The sequence below is a fragment of the Onthophagus taurus genome, chromosome 11 (genome assembly GCF_036711975.1).
Source record: "Onthophagus taurus isolate NC chromosome 11, IU_Otau_3.0, whole genome shotgun sequence".
Classification (NCBI taxonomy): Eukaryota; Metazoa; Arthropoda; class Insecta; order Coleoptera; family Scarabaeidae; genus Onthophagus; species Onthophagus taurus.
Window position 1 is genome coordinate 23,708,218 of NC_091976.1, and position 20,460 is coordinate 23,728,677.

Consider the following 20,460-nt stretch of genomic DNA (forward strand, 5'->3'; position numbering starts at 1 on the left):
CTATCCTGGGACATACTGTATGTTGAAAGGATGGAGCGAAATGATTGTAAAGTCTTAGTTGACAATAAAAAACGTTATTATTATTATAACGCTTAGATAGAATCCAACTCGGGGTATTCCCCGAATTTGTCTATACGATGGATATATAATCAATAATGATAGTTCTTGATCGAGGTTTTACTATTTATAATTGGAAATTTGGTTGAAAATAAAACAAAACTAAATACATTATTTAATTCTTTTTTATTGATATTATTAATTATTAATTTTACGCAAATATTTACACTAAAAACCACTTACTTAAGTTACTTATAACAGTATGTAGTTATATTGAAAGTAGATTCTAAGAGAAAAAAAAATATAAGGAGCATTGAAAAAGGGAAAGCACACGAGTTTGAAAACAAATAAGGCTTTATTTCGTCACTTTACAAAATCACCAATTAATTAATTAATTAATTGTTCAGTTCGATTTTAAAATGGTCAAGAAATTTGAAAGGAAATATTATTTTTAGTTTAAATCAAATCCCATGTTGTGTAATAAAGAAAACTTGTGGATTATCCAATAGTCAATAACGAGTTTTTCAACAATACCGGTACAAAAAAATAATTAATTTTTAACGTTAAAATAAGAAATACTATCTTTTTTATACCTTTTTTTTTCAAAAATTCTGTAAGTATGTAGTATATACAAAATATCGGCATCTCTTTAGTCTATTTACAATAAATATGTACAAAAAAATGTAATGAGAGAACCTAATAACCATTCGCATCTCTAAAAGAAATGAATCGATTAATTTAACTTTAATTATTTGAATTATTATAGAACAAGATGGGGAACTAGATCACATAATGGAACAAAGTCCAGAGAGTTCGGCTCCCTTTTTAACTGGGGCCATTTTTTTGAGGTTGATACCCCGCAGCGCGGGCTTGACGTTGAGCTGGACAGGCTCCTCGCCGGGGGGCAAGGGTTGGGACGGGTCTATAGATTCACCACCTTTCTCAATTTCGCTACTCAACTCTTTATTGGTACTACTCTCTTTAGGCGCAATTACAGGCAACGGTTTCGTTATGTTTATTTTTATTTTACCACTAATACCGGTTGTTGGTTGAACGTTCGAGTCAAAGAACTCTACGTTACCGTCCATATGCGTCACAAGGTCGGTTGGGTGGGCGTCCGTTACCGGTTCTGAAGTTATTTTTTCAGCTACATCAACTCCCCCACCATCCACTAATAATAAATCGTCACCCTCCAATTCATCTAAATACATAATATTAAAACATTAACATTTATTAACTCGTACAAAAAATTTACCTGGATCAATTGGCTCGCTTTTTATCTTCACACTATCAATATCCATTTTAAAAATAGCGCCATCAACATCAACAAAACCATCATCAATCGGTTCCTCTTTAATTTGGATCACTCTAGGTTCTAATTTTTCATCGGGGAGATCATCGTAACGATCATCATCAACCAAATCGATTTTTTCCGGGACAATTTCATTTATTATTACATCATCATCGTCATCATCATCATTTTCTTCCGGATCATCCGGAAACGCTTCTTGCGATATTTCCTCTTTATCTTTAGTTTCAGAAATTTCGGTTAATTTTTCAGATTCATCGTCATCTATTACAATTTCGGATGTGGTTTCTTCCATTTTTTCTTCTGGTAAAGTATCTAAACCTGGTATTGTACTATCTTGGGTTGTTTCATCTTCTTTTTCTATCGCTGAATCCTCTAATGTTGTATCAACTAAAGAGGCCTAAATAAAAAAAAAATGTTTCAAATAATAATTTTAATAACAATAATTATTATTTATTTACTTGGTAATCTTCATAACATAAAGGATGATAATTCAATCCATCAACACAAATAGCTAGTTTTAAATGCCACTCTTCCTTTTCTTCATTATAAAACTGATCGAAACGATCGTGACAAACTTCGCATCGGGGATCTTGTATGTTTGGGTCAGCGGGAACGCTAGGAATTTCAATTTCTTCCTCAATCTCGTCATTGCCTTCGGCTTGCGCTTGCTGTTGGTTTTCAAAGTAACTTTTTTCACGCTCCTCTAAATCTTCGATTTCTTCGTAATTTTTCCAATCGGATAAAGAATAATACCACCTGCGACTGGCTGCTTTTCGAATATTCTTTTTTCCCTTGCGATTTTGCCGGAAGTGCCAATCGAGATGTTGGCTATACTGCATGCTTTGTTCCGGTGGGAAACGCATTCCGCACGTACTACACGGCATCCCTGAATAAAGGGAATGCACTAAACTCGAATGCCGAGTTTTTAAAGTTTCTGGCTTATCAAAATTAACCGCTCTGTAAAATTGTGGCATTTCCTTTCTTAAGAAACTACTAACTGGGGTGATTTTGTGAGGTGGTGAAGGTATTTGGGGTAATTTATTTACGATATTACTATTCACAAGAGGAGGATTAATGTTTTTATTAATTATTTGGGGGGCTGGTATTGTAACTTCGGGGGTTACATTTTTTTGTTCTTGCAATGTGGTCATTATTCCAGTTGCGACTAATTTTTGGAACAAATCGTTAATATTTAAGGTTGTGGGAATTAATGGAGCTGGATTTGGTGTTGTTGTTGTCGATTGGCTAACAGGTACATCGTGAATTTCTTGAGGTGCTTCTTGCATCGGAATTTCTTTCGGTTGATTTTCAACTTGATATCCATTTGTACTTATATTTAAGTTTGTTGGGTTTGCAAGTAAGTTTGATGCCATAACACTCGATAAAACACTATCTAAGTTATCTAAAAAAAATAAATTAATTTAGCTTGTAATATACTGTTGGAAATAATTCACGAGCACACCCTGTATAATCTGAACGCGTCAAGATAAATTCATAATATTTGCGGAGCATAAAGATTTACTATAAATGAGTTTATTAAGCGAGTTTTGAGTTTTTCTGTCGCGGCATTGTTGACTGAGCCACCCTTCCAAGTGTGGTCGTTTTTAATGTGGTGTGTGCATATACAGGGTGTATCAGGTATGAGTAGAAAAAATATGAGGGGTTATAAGTCCCTTTCTTTGTCCTTCTTAAGATATGATACGATCAAGTTAAGGGTTCACAAGTTTGAGTACCACTTAAGTTAATGAATTATACTAAGCAGGCTTTGCTTTGCAATTTGTAATTTGTTTGTAGTTTTGTAATTTTGTTTTTTTTTTAATACAATAAGCAAGTTTGTCTATTAAAACCTAAATTTTCGTAAATTTTCACATTAAAGACTGATAAAACAGAAGTGATAAATTTATTCGTATAAACAACCTCTAAAAAAGTATCTCAAAAATGACTTTCATGCGTCAAATTAAAGCTATACAGTGTGTCCGTAAAGTAACGGATATAGGCGATAAAATCATTATAAACGGTTTATAGAAAAATCCCTGAAACGGGTCTAAAGATTTAAATTTTTTGCAATTGTTTGGTGTAGATTTTAAATTTCTTCCGCCATTTTTAAGCGAGTTATGATGTCATCGGTATATTTTTCAAATGGCAATCCCTCATTTTTATTACGAAATATGAAAGAAGATTTTGCTGAGCAAGAAAACCCTCATGTTACTGTAAGGAGTATTGGGTCTAATTTCGACATATAAAGTAAACTTAATTCACGAGGAATGAATCGTAGTTTTTGCAACAACAATTTTGCAACGATAACGAAGACTTTGTCAAAAACATAATTTTTTCGACGAAGGGACATTTACATTGAGTGAACAAGCAAATAGACAAAGTTGTCGGTATTGCGCTACCCAAAATCCAAATTAGTCAAGAAAGTCGCACACCCAATATCCGCAAAAGATTTGAGGAAACCTTAATAAATTTTTTCCGAAATGTTTATAATGACCGCACGAGAACTGTTTAAAGATGTCCAATAGCGGATTCACGGAAAAAGTTTATTTTTCTTTCCGTGTCGAATGTATTGCTGAGTACACGTGAGAAACGTGTTATGAGGTGGGGCCGATTACCTGTGTCTGATTTACGATTTACGCTATTGGTCGATTTTAAACAATTCTCGTGCGATTATCATAAACATTTCGAAAAATATTTATTAGAAAAATCGTTTCAAAGTAATGTATCCTTCAACCGTATAATGCTCTGATCCGGGAAATACGGGACACGCTGTATATATCGGTGTGAGGGAAAAGTTTGTTGTCGTACTGTATGCGCAATGGAAGGGCGATCGCGTTACTTAAACGAGTTTGAGCGAAAACTGATTGTGGGTATGCACATTGAGGGTGCATCGTTCCGTGGAATTACGCGTCCTCTCGAACGGTCATTATCGGCAGTGCAACGAGCATGGCGAAAATGGTCTGAGCTAAGACATACTCAAAGCAATTTGGAGCTGTTGGCCATCGGGAAGGGAAGGCGCACTTACTACGCGAATTGTACGGCGGCGTTTGGTACAGCGGATTCTAAAGAGTGTTTTTTATAGAGGTATAGAACTTTAAGTTGGCAACACTTTTTTAACTGGCGGCCATTTTGTCAGCTGCCAAGTGATTTATGTTTAGTTTGGTTTGGCATTTCAACATGAATATACTGACGCATGAACAACGCTTCCAAATTGTGCAAATTTATTTTGAAATTACAAAACCATGTCAACATAATCGTCCGTCAGAGCAATTAGTTCGGTTAACTATGGAACGTTTTCACACCACGTTTACTCTAAATGATAATACGCATCCACAGAGACGTCGTACAGTGCGTACAGAAGAAGTCATTGCTGCTGTAGAGCGTAGCGTAGAGGAAGTTCGGGTCTTCCTCTACGCTACGCTCTACCGCCATCTCAGTCTATCCGCCATCGTGCACAGGAATTGGATATGTGTCCATCCACTTTATGGAAGATTTTGCGGAAAGATCTTGGTTTGCGTGCTTACAAAATCCAACTCGTGCAAGAATTGAAGCCACACGATCACCCAGTAAGGCGTAGATTCGGTAAATGGGCCCAAAACAAGATTGCCGTTGATCCAGATTTTCATAAACGAATTTTGTTTAGCGATGAAGCTTGTTTGAATGGATACGTCAATAAACAAAACTACCGTATTTGGAGTGATGGTAATCCTCAAGTGTATGTTGAGACACAAAAACTGACTGTTTGGTGTGCTTTATGGGCGGGTGGAATCATTGGTCCGCTATAGAGCCATGATTACTGACTTTTTCGTTCATCAATTGAACAACTATGATGTGCAGGACCTGTGATTTCAACAAGACGGCGCGACATGTCACACAGCTCGTGCCACAATTGATTTATTGAAGGAAACGTTTGGTAACCGCATAGTTTCACGTTTTGGACCCAAGATCGTGCGATTTAACGCCGCTAGACTATTTTCTGTGGGGATATGTGAAGTCGCTAGTCTACGCCGATAAGCCCGAAACGATTGACCACTTGGAGAACAAGATTTGCCGCGTTATTGCCGATATACGGCCACAATTGTTGAAAAAAGTCATCGAAAATTGGACCTCCAGATTAGACTACGTCCGATCCAGCCGTAGCGGTTATATATCAGAAGGCATATTTAAAGTATAATGCCAGAAGATTATCTTTCGAATAAAATACATTTCATGGCAATTTAAACAATTTATATGCGTTTAATTCCATATCAAAGTTCTTTACCTCTATAAAAAACACCTTTACTAACACCCTAGCACCGCCGCATACGTCACGAGCGGGTCGACGCTAGACATTAGTGAGTTGCTGAGTGGAAGGACACTTTGTTTTCCGACGAATCAAGATTCGAATTGAGCGTCTACTCGAGCAGTGCGTGCAAGAACGCCCTATCCACCGCCTTCCAAGCATTATGGAATGGGGTGCAATTACACATGGTGGACGTACACGTCTGCTATACATGTACGACAACTCCCGGGGTCTGTGTTGTACAGACCTTTGTAGAAAAGCACAGTACACGAATGCTTCCATGGCCAGCTCATTCTCCGAATTTGAATCCGATCGAGTTATGTTTGGGACATAATTGGTCGGAAACTTCAACGTTATCTGGTCTCCTCAGCTAACGTTGAGGAACTATGGAGGAGAGTAGAGGCGGCATGGTTGGCCACATACCAAATTTATATCGCGCTAGACACACGCGTTCAGATTATACAGAGTGTGCTCGTGAATTATTTCCAACAGTGTATAAAAAAAGAAATTAATAACTTACTTAACCCCGTTTGTTGGAATAAATTAGGAACTGGCGAATTTGAATTTCTATCGGGTGATTCAACCCCGATAAGTTTCCGCTTTTTAGCAACCACAGGTAAAGCAGGTTCATTAGCATCAACAACCGGGAAAGCTTCCATACTATTCTCACTCTCAATTTTAGGACTATCCGGGCGAAATCCTTCCATATCTTTAATCCTAACAACCCCAGGATGCACCCCGCGTGGTAACCGCGTAAATCGAATAAAATGTTTTTTTTCCTGCACAATAATCGGTTTTGGAAGTCCCCCATATTCGACGGTAAACGGAATTTCATTAATCATCACCGTTTTTAAAGCGTCAATAAATTTAAGTGTATTTGGTTTCCCGTCGATTTCGAATTTTTGTAATTTTCCGTCTAAATAAACGGGAACGACCGTTTTCGCATCGATTATTAAATTAATTTGTCCGGCGACTAAATCTTTGCGTATTTCCGTTCCGATTTTAACTTGAGGCGGGGGTCCCTCCATTTTCAAAGAGGTCAATTTCCCGTCGAGATCGATAAAGACTTGCGGACCGCCAAAAAAACATTCGTAATTTTTTCCGTCGACGTAAATCTCTCGAGTCGGCGCCCCCAATTTCACGTTGTGCGGACTTCCGTTAATTAACACTTCCTTATAAGGTTCGTTAAATGACAAATAATAAATATCTTTATCGCCGAAAATCACTTTTCTTACTCCACTTTGAAACGAGATCTCTTTCGGCTCATCCCAAGACATGAAAATAATCGCGGTTTCGTCGTAGTAACGGATATCTCTTGGGTACCCATCGATATTTATTGATTTTGTGTTATCTTGATTGGCACAATCGACGACTAATTCTTGTGGGCTATTTTCGGTTGTTGTTTGTTCTTGTTCTAAACTATCCAAATCAATAACTTCGTTGTTGTAAATTGGTGATTGTTTTATAAAATTTGATTGCATTGGTTTCCATGGCCCATTTAATGGTCGTGGCCAATTCTCTCCTGGTCTCATGGGTAGCCGAATTCCTCCTCTGATCATTCCTCGTCCTCTCACAGGACGTCCCCGCCACATTCCACGTCTTAAATCACCTCTATCTGGGCCTCTTGGAAATTTGTTAAATTCGTTATTATTAACTTGAGGTACTCTATCATCTTTATCAACATAAATGTTTCGTCTAAAAGTAGCTGTATCTTCATCGGAACTACAACTAAAATTAGCTTCTAATTCATCATCACTAATCGGTTGTAATGTAATATTTCCCAAATTCTCTTCGTTATCCTTTCGTTTTGCTTCATTTAATTTTTGATTTTCCATTTGCGCCAAAATCTTGTTCATTAACGCCTTTTCTTGTTCTTTAGTCATATTTCCGGTTTTTATGCATTGTTCATCAGCGGAAGATATTATTATTCGACTCATAGAATCATCTGCACTATTAGTTCCACCACGCAAATCAGTATCTTTTTGTTTCTGTTCCTGTTTAGTCCTTAATTTTTCCCTATTCGTAGCATTAGCTAATTTCGCTCTTAATATATCTAACTTTTTAACCTTTTCTGACTTTTCTTCTTCAGGTTTCGACGAAATAATTGGAGGAGGCGGTGTTGGGGGTCTATCTTGAGAAGGTGTATTTACCACGGATGTAAGTTGACGCAAATCTGTATCTTCATTACCAAATAATCTAAAAATTAAAATTATCGTTTCGAGATTATTAGCACCGATTATTAATAAAGTAAACATACTCATCAAACACCTCCGTTTTCGATTTTTTGCTAGAAACGTTTAAACTCGGGTCTGGATTGTCAGTTGAAGAACGTTTCTTGCTGACCATCGAAGGTAAATGTCTTAAATCGACGTCCATACCTGTCACAGTGAGATCATCTGTAGAACCTACGAAAGCTTTTTGTGTTAGTAATTAATTTGGAATTGTTAGTTAATTGTTAGAACGAAATATGGTGTTAAATAATTATCTTTTTGGGAATTAAGCATTTTAAAAGATTTTACAAAATGGGCTTCTCCACTACATTATTACGAAAATCTTTGTATAAACTCGATTTATTATTTGTAGACTATTTGGTGATATCAACTCCACAGTAAGAAAAGTGTGCCCATCCGAGACCCGGTGCGTGGTGTGACTTCTAAATTTCTGATCACAGAAAAATTTCTTGGTCACCACCGAGTCTCGAACCTCGATCGCTTAGCGCAAGCCGAGACCGCTGGGCTATCACGCCACAAAGAAGATAACGCAGTGCATAATGCTTATTAACACAAATAATTCTAAGATCAACTAAAAACAAACTGTGGGTAACAAAGGTAACACAAGAACAACAAAGGACCAGAGACAAAAATTAGAAGCTTACGGACTAAAGAAACCTGCATGGGAAAAAGAAACCTCATATATAAAGAAATCCTATGTATACCAAACCGATAAACAAGACTTAACCAAGAAAAAAACAAGAATAGAACTTAATCTTATAAGGACATTGCACTTATATACTTCCAATGAAATTCCACTGTATACAGTGTGTTAATTAATTATATTATGGTACCCGAGATCATCATTGCAAGTATGCAACCAATATCGCAGTATAATATAACACGCGATTTGCGTATTACAATACCAATACTGTGATATTGGTTGCATACTTGCAATGATGACGTCGGGTACGATAACTAATTAACACAGTGTACTTATTAAGGAAATGGGCAATAAACAATCTACTGAAATGGCCAAGTTGAACATCTCTTCACCAACGGAGAAATCTCAAGGTCATGTTAGGATCAAACTCACGTCAAGGTCAAAATATACTATTTAACCTTCGCTTTTTGACGCTATTTGACAATCCCCCTCGTCGTAAAACCACGTAACCTTAACCTTGATGTTCCAGGGGAAGGTTCGTCAATCCGTACTACTTGAATAGATAAAAAACTGTCAAAAAACAAATTAGAATGTGTTCATCAGTGTTTTTCTATCTGTGTGTCTAAGTCGATGCTATCTTCATTATAAGACAACAGATAAAAAAGCCAATTGAGTACGATAAACCTATATTCTTTCGTTTTTGTAGTCTTGAAGCAAGCCTTCGACAGATTAATGATAGGAAACATATTTGATCTACTAAGAGAAGAGGTAGATGATGGATATACCTTCTACGAATCATGTTATGCAGACGACGCCATACTGCATAAAAGCGGAGAACGAGGACTATGTAGCGCGCAAACTGTACAGATTTATAATAACAGAAAAATTTAATATGCAAATAGTGTGCGAGAACATCAATGAAGAGTAAAATAAAAGACCAAGTAATGACGTTTAAGTATCTGAGGTTGGAACTGGACATGATGAGAGATCTGGTAGTGCAGGACATGGTGAGATGGACCAGAACGTGACGTCAGTAATGGAGGGACCAGGTTGATAAGATGAGCTAGACACGAATGGGCACAAAAACCAGGAACCAAGCGTCCAATTAGAAGAAACGCTGGACATCTTTATCACAAGAAGGAATGAGACAGAACTAGATCTTATAGCAGGACGAATAAGAAGAGAAAAAATAATAAGTCAACAAAAACGAAATTTTTTGTTTCCATTAATAATTATTTAGCTCAGGAGCGCGCGCGTGCCATAAATTTTAGGAGACAGATCCGTATCAACCAACGATTTTGCAACGTCGCTCGCTTCACTGTTCTCTCGATAAGGGATAACGCGAAAAAACTGTCCTATTGATACAAAAATGGTTTGATAAATAGATTTACTGAACGTAAAGTTACTATTTTAAATTGTGGTTACATCGCGGACGAAAACATAAACACGTCAGAGTTTACAAAAATTGGGTAAATCATAAAATCAATAAAAAAACGAGCGACGTTGCCAGATCGTTCGTATTAACTTTCTTCAATTTCGATTCCGACAAAATTGATATTACGGATCTGTAAAATATTATTATATTATATTATTCCTGCACGCAAATACAAGTAAGTTTAGTAAGTAATTACGGAGATCAAAATGATGATGACATTTTTGAAGCTTATCTTAATGAAAACTTGGAACAAGATATTGAAGAACCCGAAATACTCTAAATTCTGTAGTAATCAAAGTTGAAGTAAGAAAAATCATTTTTTTACTATGACTGCTAAAAAAGTTATTCTTATCGTATGTTTTATAGCTGACGCGCCTCTGTCGTTCTATTTGCTTTTCCATACACAGAGTGAGTTATTAGTATCCCGGCAGTCGACAGCTACTAAATCATTTGATAGAAAAAAATTTTTTAAACAAGCATTGTTTAATTCATAATCACTTTCTATAACGTAAAATTCTTTTCCTTCATACAGGGTGTTGCATTTAGACGTGATGGCTAGCATGTAAATTTTTTACAATAGAACGCCCTGTATATTATGTGCTGGTTGAATTGCCCATCAGGTTCCCTTTAATTTATATTAAGTATCACATGTCCAATTTTAGTAGTTTTCGTCATATTTACAAATAAGATGAAAAAAGTATAATAAAATGTGCCATTATTGTACTTAATATTACATTCTGTCTATTTTTGTCCGTTTTTTTTTGTTTGATTACTATTTTATAATGTAAAGTAATTTTGTTGCCACATACCTAATTTTAATATGATTACTTGATAAATATAAAATTATAAGATTTTAAAAGTATAACTAATAGAATATGTAATTGTTCTGCCAATTAAATTTACTTTGGATTTTTATCGCTTTTTGATTATTTATTTATCAAAAATAATATTTTGCATACATTTTTGCATAAAATTCATATATTCGTTCTATGAAAACTAAATTAATATTTTAACATTATTTATCTACGACTGCTTGGATAAGTCATCATTACCACACTCATTTGAGGTGATTTGAGTTACGTAATGAAGTTCATTACCGCACTGGTTTCATTACGTAACGCATTTTTAGCCCAATCAGAACAGACTTACTTTATTGAAACGAGCAATAATACAAAAGAAAAAGTGCTGCCTATTTAAAGAGAAACAATACTATTTATTATAAACATTAATTGTTATGTTTTTACATTTCGAAACACTTATTCCAGATGAGTAAACATGTTATTGAAACTGACATTAATTCAAAATTGTCATCAATCATTTCAAAATATTTTTATAAATGTCAATATAGACCTTTTCAAAGAAAATGATTTTTAAGTAATTTTTAGCAGTCGTAGATAAAATGTTGTACATCACACGTGGATTAGAGCATAATTACAGTACTCGTGTGATTACACGACGAGGTCGTAGACCGAGTTTGTGATTTCACACTCGTACAGTAATTATGTTTCTAGTCCAATTGTAATATAAATAACTATTATGTTCATGTTTTAAGTCGGCTTGCCTATTAATAGACTGCCTAAGTCTGACGTCACAGAGGTGGGCGGAGCTTATACTGACTCCAAACAATTTCGTTGCTAACCACTGTTGCTAAGATAAATTGCTAAAAAATGTCATTTGAAATGTCATCACTTAGTTTATTTTAACACTAATGGAAAATTGCATATGGTGATTTACCGTTAGCAACGAAAATGTTTGGAGTCAGTATAAGCTCCACCCATCTCTGTGACGTCAAGGCTTAGGTTGTCTATTGAATTAATAGCTGCATTTGCTTCAAATAGCTTACTGGATAGAAAGTGATTTATTGTTTAATAAATGATAAGGATGATGAGGATTACATAAAGTGAAGTTAAATTAAAGAACTGTTTAGAAATGAGAGACAAACAAAAAAGAAATAATAAAAAAACTGACAAAAATAAACAGAATGTAATATTAAGTACAATAATGGCATGTTTTATTATACATATTTCTTTAAATTCTAAATATCAGGAAAACTACTAAAGTTAGACATATGACGTACTTAACATTAATTAAAGGGAACTTGATGCGCAATTCAACCAGCACATAATGTTTTATGAACACGCTGTATAGTGTATCTAATATCTTTAAATACTATGATCTACCTACTGGCTTTCACGATTATCTGACATAGTTTAAAAGCAAAAATGTCATTTGTACATCGTTTTAAAAAGATCCCGCAACGGGCATACTTGGGAAAAACAATTAAATATCTCAGGAACTACTAACGCTGTGAGTCTGCAACATATACGGTTGCATAAACAAATTTAGTTGTATTCATAATATGATAAAATATACACGGCGTCCTAGGTGAATACACTTTGTGTTTTGACAGTTTCTAATTGTCAATTCAAATTTCTATTTTCAAGTGTTACGATGTTACCAACTGCTACATACCTATTTCCCTACATTGTCAAAATTTATTTTGTCCACGACTACCTTATAATGAGTATTCTAAAACAAAATGGTAGTCATTTTTCACGGAGTTAATAATAGCGGTGAATAATAATCATTATCCACGGGTAGCCATCTTGACCAGACTAATAATAATTATTTGAAACGTTAAAAGTTCAAAAAACGTCAATTTAATTCAATTTTTTAGGAGTTTCTAAATGTTTGACATAAAAAAAACCTAAACAAATTCCTTTTTTCGTATGATTTAAGCATAAATTAATTAATTTTCCTAAAGAAAACGACGTTTTAGAAAACTGACATTTAATTTTGACAAATTGTTGTGAAGTTGGTTACAGTTAGTAATATTGAATTTGTGTCACATTGACGTTTAACCTTTATTCAAAAATTTATTTAAAAAATAATTTTATGGAATCAATTTCAATAGTCGTAGACAAAGTATAGTATTCTACTCGCATATAATAATATACTATTATTTTTGTTCAAAAAAAGGATAAAAACGCGAATTACAAAAAATAGCATAAAAACACGTTTCATAAGACTTAAAGCACCCGTTTTTCAACTTGAATTCGTGCATTTTAAACGTGTCTTACGAAACTTGTTTTTTAATATACTATTATCTACAACTATTTAATTTCGAAAAAAAAAATCAAAAAAGGAAAAAAAACTTGATAGACATTTCAGACATAACCCCAATATAAGAAAGCTGTCATTTCTGTATTATTTTATTTTTTGATTAGTAGGTCGTCTCAGAACTGTGTAATAATGGCTTCATTATTCAACACTTGTCAGTCATAAGAGTAATGCGTGTCAATACCCGTCATAAATCAAATGTATAACGAATAGATAATTCAATAGTTGTAGATAAATAATTTTACGTAATAGAAAGTGGTGAGTTTAACAATTTTCGTTTAAAACATTTTTTTCTATCTCAAATGATTTAGTAGCTATCGACATCTAATAATAACCCACCTGTATATACATGGTGTCCCACGTAAGCGGCAAAGTACATAAATGACGTTAAGGAGCTGAGGTTCTTCAGTTTTTCTGGCAGTTCTTAGAGAAAAAGTTGTAGGAAATTTACCACAGTATTAAGGGCGAATATTTTTATACTTACAGGGTGTTCCATAACGAAGTATTGACATAAACATATTATGTTATTTTAAATGGAATGATATAGTCTTTATTGCGTGTTCTAATTCTACACTATGTCCTCTAAACCTGAATTGCTCAGCGAGTGGTTAAGCTAGAAAGGTAAAAAGCAACATGGGTTATAAAATACTTTGTATGTATAAAAATATTTTCCGTTTATAGTGTAGTAAATTTTCTACAACTTTTTTTATGTACTTTGCCGCTTACATGGGAGGCACCTGTACAACTAATCCCTTTTCATTTAATTAAAAATATGTAAACCAACAACTTCATTTTAGACGACCATTTCTTTACCACCTCTTTTAGAGTTCCTGTTCTTCTCTTCCGCATTGCTTCTCATGCAAGGTATAAATCCCTCTATGTATAATCGCAATCAGTAGATTGCGAAGAATGTCATGAAATACTTTTCAGGATTCTGTCATTCTTCTCTTAATAAATTTGTACATCATTATTCATTACAGTATGCAGCATATACTCAAAAATTTTACACCATCTTTGGGTCTGTATCAGGAATATGAATGTTCTGGAAATCCAAACAACGAAACTCGGCAGGTATACTACAAATTAGGTAACATTTAACCTTTCAGAAAGCATTACTTCGAATTCCACATTATTCCTTATATTATACACTAAGTTGGACTTAATTACGTTTCAATAAATTCTTTGAAGTGGTATTAGTATAATTATTGTCTTCTGATCAAAGTAATGCACGTCCCTCACAAATTGATTCACTTCACGTCATTTTAGCCACAAACATTTTCAACACTATCCAAATGATAAACAAAACACACACAGTTAACACTAAAACTGAGTCGTGAATCAAGTATTTCAACAAAAAACGACGCAAAAATCATCGAAATTCAGTGGAGAGACCCATTATTAAAAAAAGTTAAATAAAATTAGTTATTATACTGACCTATTAAATATTTAGGAAATGTACCATTTCCTGTGGTTAGCATTAAGAGAATATAAATAATAAATACTTTCACATAAATGAACCACGCTTTTATCAAAATCTTTAAAAAATAATCGTAATAATAATCTTTTCTTGAATATCTTATTTTTTATAATTAAGTATTTTTTAATTTTATCTCCACTTTAAAACTCCAGCACACAAACAAATTAAAATCTTTCTTACCATTATCCTCGGAGATATCACATTGTAGTCTTGCTTGTTTCTCGGGTGGTCCGCTCAAACGAAGATCGACGTCTCGAACTGGTTCTGGGCTGACGGATAAATCTCGATTGCGACGGATGTAATTCCGACTTTTAGAGCTGGGTTTTAGTTCTTTAAACGTCGTGGTCAAAGCGTCACTCTGCGATTTACCCGGCGAGAGGGTCCTGCTCTCTTTATCAGCCTTACCCAAATTGTTTAAGGAGGACGAGGAGGAAGAAGAGGACGTTGGTACGCTGGACGAGGTTATTTTCGGGATTTTCTCTTTCTTTTTGTGTTTATTGGGCGAAGCGGAAGAGGAGCGGCTACCGCCGGTCTTCGACTCACTTTTACCGCTTTTATTTTTTGTGGGAGACGAATCGAGAGAGCTTGCGGAGCCACTACTTCCTTTTGACGGGCTAGAGAGTTTAGACCCTGAACGGCCAGCTCTAACCGCCTTTGTGGAAAATAAATCGGACGATTTATCAGATTTTTTCGTTAAGGATTGGGTTGTAGGCGTTTTTGATTTGGTTTGCGCGGAAGGAGGTGCGCTACCTTTGCTAGAAACCTGTGAACGGGGGTCTGAACGGCTGTTGCCCTGAACACTCGCTTTATTAATGTTTAATGATTTATTATTGTTAGCGTTTGAACCTAATGTCTCTGCGTTTATATTTGATTTATTCTCTAACGGCACATTAGAACTAACAGTGGTATTGATGGGCGCGGACGTCGCTGTTGAGCCACCACTACTTTGAAGTCGGGCTAATCGCGGATCCCTCGTTCGACCACTCGATGCTGCTGCCACCAGCGCACTATTTACGGGTGTTATTTTTGGGGTTGATGCGTTTGATACTCCAGAATTACCGGCGTTTGGAAGTAATCTTTTATTCATTACAGATGATGACTAATAAATTATGTGGGAATTAGTAAAAACATATTTGTGTTTTAAAAAAAAACTTACAGTTAATTGTTTTGTATTTTTTGAATTGTTAGTGCCCCCTGATAACTGCTTTGCAACTTCAGGCTTCAACAAAATATTCTTGATAAAACACACACAAAATTAATATAATATTATAAATTAATGTAAGTTAATATCTTTTTAATACCTGTGCTTTATTTATTTTCGGTCCATCTGTAGTACTAGAAGTTCCATTTCCCATATTCATCCTTTCTTGTAATTTAACCTGCGCCTGCAACACCTCCAATTCGAGCCTCTTCTGCTGCAACTCCAACAACTGCTGTTGCTTCATCAATAACTTCTTCTGCATATCGAGGGTTGAAGGTCCGACCTCTGGGGGCGCATTCGCAGACGTTGGGATCGCGATGGGGGGGCTTTTTTTGGGAAGCGTCATCTGCCAGAAGAAGAAGAAGCGAAGAAGCGTCAAGCGGGAGTTAATTACTACCACGTTTTTTTATATACTTTATTATTTATAAATGACACAACGATTTCGTTTAGATTTACAATAAAAAGAAACAACAAGATATAACAGTATCTTACATTTTGTAAAAATTTCGGATTTAAATGAATGTTATTTGTGACGGGGGGATCCGAAATTGGCCAAGCCGGGTCCAGGTGTTGGTTGACCTTCACATCTAAGTTGTAAAGTTTCGTTTTTGGGAGGACATCGTTCCATGTTTGGCGCAGCTTAAACATTTCTGAACGAGTTTTTTCGTCCACCTGAAATGTAATTAAAAAAAAAGTGTTAGAGGATATTTTATGGAAGTTTAAAAAGAATATTTTTGCGTGTAGGTGTGTACATACCACTTCAAAAGTTTGACAAAATGTGGAAACAATGTTCTGACTGAAGAGGGACAAGTAGATTCCACCGACAGTCTTCATAATACAATCGATGAGGTACAACACTGGCAACTTGATGTCCTTGGGCACCTAAGTACAGATAACTCACTCTACTTTACATTTCTCCCAAATTTCTATTAACGATTAAATCAGCAAGAAGACCCAGATCCGCACTGCCATCGATACTTACACAATATGATACAACAATTAAAAACTACTCACTGCCTAAATATTTATTAATGACAAAACGCGTTCATCACTTTCTATCTCTACCATATTCGTTTATGTACTTTTTATTTAAGATTTGGCATGCATAGTAAAAAACAAATAATTATACCATGTTTTTAAAATTATTTATTTACTTATATCACAAATAGGTTCTTTTCAAAAAAAAATAAATTAATAAGAGGTGGAAAAGAGGTCACCTCTTATACGTAACCTTATTAATTGTTTTTTTAATTTTCAAGTTAGTTAAGCTTGAAGGGCTAACTAACACAAAAGTGATAATAACTTTAAATAATGACCTTATCGAGATGAGATTCGATGGTGGCGACGATATCGGATGCATGGGCAACATTCTCTCCAGCCAACATTGTAAGCACGTTTATCATCGGTTTACTGTTGCACGTCAAATCGTCCAACGTCGAAACGTACTCCCTCACCTCTCTACTTGTCGACGACATCATCCAAAAATAAATTATAAATACACTTGTAGTTGTAATAGTACTATCACAGGCTGTGCGTGGAAATTAAAATCTAAAATGGAAGAAGCAAAAAAAATCTACGTCAGTTTTTAATGAACCGAAAAAGTTTGTGACGTTTATAGTGTCACAATTAAAACGTATGTCGCGTCCGATATTCACTCACCTTAAAACCTAATTCATTAGTAAACGTTATTCAAGGTGACATCTTCGTTACATTTCGCACACGATTTCCACCGCCTTTTTCCGCCTTCTTCATTTCCAAATAAACGCGGAAAAAGACTCGCTTCACGTGCTCTTTACTTTGATCACTAAAAATGGCGACTGGCGATTGTTTGTTGGGCTACTTGAAATGAGGGTAAACGTCATAACAATCGCGCATGCGCATTTAAATTTTTATTTAAAAACTACTACAAAAAAATAGTTAATTACTTTTAAATAAACGATTAAATAAGTTTTTATCGCATAATTTGTATGCCTAAAAGCGATTATTAGCACGGAAAATATAATTAAAAATAAATTATTTTATTAGGACTTTTGTATTTTTTTTTTGATTAAAAAACCGTTATCTGTAGGTTGATTTTTAATGTATATACGTTAAAATGCGTATTATGTTGGGCGTAATTCCCATTATAAGTGGGTCAATAAAAATAAAATCGATGTCTTTGTTTTCATTTAAAAATTGCGAAGTAAGAATAAAAGTGTAATCTATTTCTTTTTTAATTTAAATGAATCAAATTAAAGTAATTATTAATTACAAATAATAAATTTCTTAATATTTCCTAATAACAATATTATTTCAATTATTATTATTTAAACATTTAAATTTGTAACCAATTTGACCTTGTTCGTGATTGGTTAAATTTTATTTTTGACAACGCTTTAAATTTATAGGTTAGGTTACTGACATTTAAACGATTTTTTCGTGTCCTAAATTTTTTGAGCGCAATATTTTAATTTAATTGAAGTAAAATCAATTCTTTTTAAAATTAAAAAGGGATTCTAAGGTTAGTAATAATTCACAACCAATTTTGCCAATTTTGATGCAATTCATTAATTTACATCATTAATAAAGAAAACGACCGATATTGTTGATAAAATTGTCAAGGCTGAACAAATTATTTCACACTACATGACGGTTTATTTATAGGAGTATTGGAAAAGTTATGAATCCCAAGCATTGAAGATCAAAACATAAAAAGAGAAATCATTAATTTGTGCAATATATCATAATTATGTACAACAGGTATATTAAACATTTACAGCCTATAAATTTGTATTAGTATGTAGAAATAATAACTATGCCATTTCACTCTAACACATGTTAACTTATGGGCGTAATATCTATACCGTATGCGGAAAATAAATCGTAAATGCACTATTTCGAACGTTTTCACGCGATGAGTCACTCTCACTTCTGGTGGTATAGACTCTATATCTCTATACTCTATTATATATATAGTCACTATAGAGTATAGTACAACGTTCCTCTAGGATACATCTAGATGTGGAGAATAGTCTTCCGCTAGTTGCAGGGCATTTAAAATTCGACGGACTAATTTCTTTAATCATGGGAGGTCATTACAGTTTTTCCTAAATTCCATAGGACATGTATGGGGTTCAATTTTTCTTTGCATGTAAATATCTATTTCGCCATCAATTTTATCTTGTTCTCCTGAAGAATCTTGAAATTCGTCAAATAACGTTGAAGTTGAAGTAAATGCTTTGAGTTTTATGGGTCTTGTTGCTGTTATATCTAATTCATCTTCAACAACTTTAGGTTCTTCATCTAAAATGGACTGCAACATAATCCGTATTGACGATTTAACTCTTGTTTGCTTGTCGTCACTACAATTCTTCTTCTAGAACTAGTATCATTTGGGTTTAGCCGTCTTTAGAGATGCACGGCTAAACCTGATATTTTCTAGTTCTAGATCTAGTGTTAGTTCTAGTTTTACACTATCACTAGAACTAACACAAGACCTAGAACTAGAATCATTCGGCTTTAGCCGTCTTGAAAGACGTGCGGCTAAACCCGAATGTTTCTAGTTTTAAGTCTAATGTTAGTTCTAGTTATACACTTGCACTATCACTAGAACTAACACTATACCTAGAACTAGAATCATTTGGGTTTAGCCACACGTCTCTAAAGACGGCTAAACCCGAATGATTCTAGTTCTAGGTCTAGTGTTAGTTCTAGTTTTAATTCAATAAAAATATGTAACATAGTGATATCTTATAAATAATAACGAAAAACTTTATTTTTAGATCTAAAAGCTAAATTAAACTTCTAAAAAACTTATTTCGTTAAGATCGAATCATTTTTTCTTTATAATCCGCCATTTTGTTCTTATTATTATCGAATTTAATTAATCCAACATCGTATTCGTGATCTACATTAAATTCTCTTTAAAACGAGCCCAAACTCGATGGGGTTATCGTAAAAGATAACAAACTTCTTATTGTCATTTTTTTGAGGTTATGACAAAATTAAATGTGGGATATCGCGGGTGTTTCTTGAGATAATCGAGTCGAGTTTGGACTCGATTTGAAGCATTTTTAATTCCCCACACGATCGTGAATAAATTAAAAGCCTAACCTCACTTTATAAACGTCAAATCATATATATACTATCATATATATAGATAGTATATATATGCGTCAAATTAATATTATTTGATATTTTCCGCCATCTTGATTAATAATTTTAATTAAATAATAGCGAAATTCTATATTTTTACTTAAAAGTACCCCACGAACTTAATTTCGTTCAAATCTTAACATTTTTCATTGAATTATCCGCCATTTTGCCTTTATTTTGACAGAATTTAATTAAACCAACATCGTATTCGTAATCTATATTAAATTCTCTTTAAAATGAGCCTAAACTCGGTCGAGTTATCTTAAAAGACAACAAACTTCCGGTTGTCACTTTTTAGAGGTTATGTTAAAATTAAATGTTGGATATCTCGGGTGTTTTTTAAAATAATTGGGTCGTGTTTGGTCTCAAATTAAAGGATTTTTAATATCCCACGTGATTATGTACTAAGATAAAACCTAACCTCACTTTGTAAACGTCAAATTAATTTTATTCGTTATTATCCAAGATTTTAACGCAACGTTTTGTTTTTATTTGCGTTAATAATTTACTAAGCGTTAAATTGTTGTCTATTTTTACTGATGTTGTAAGGTTTAAGCCATCTAGGAGGAAA

The 20,460-nt window shown here is 34.2% G+C and overlaps 1 protein-coding gene across 5 annotated transcripts; it reads right to left on the reverse strand.

The window, feature by feature from the left end:
• Positions 1-224: 224 nt before the first annotated feature.
• LOC111415946 (Pcf11 cleavage and polyadenylation factor subunit) lies at positions 225-17,628 on the reverse strand. Of its 5 annotated transcripts, none has more exons than XM_023047850.2 (13): positions 17,415-17,628; positions 17,072-17,303; positions 16,512-16,637; positions 16,248-16,427; positions 15,856-16,101; positions 15,711-15,773; positions 14,735-15,653; positions 14,513-14,542; positions 7,906-8,053; positions 6,169-7,844; positions 1,828-2,771; positions 1,313-1,766; positions 225-1,258 (listed from the first exon to the last, which is right to left on the reverse strand). In XM_023047850.2, exons 2-13 carry the CDS (start codon positions 17,231-17,233, stop codon positions 843-845), a joined length of 5,364 nt encoding a protein of 1,787 aa, XP_022903618.2. In that variant the 5' UTR covers positions 17,234-17,303; positions 17,415-17,628; the 3' UTR covers positions 225-842. The 5 variants fall into 5 exon arrangements, with proteins under 5 accessions (XP_022903618.2, XP_022903628.2, XP_022903616.2 ...); XM_023047860.2 differs by having other exon boundaries at positions 7,906-8,026; positions 15,711-15,788; XM_023047848.2 differs by having other exon boundaries at positions 15,711-15,788.
• Positions 17,629-20,460: the final 2,832 nt, after the last annotated feature.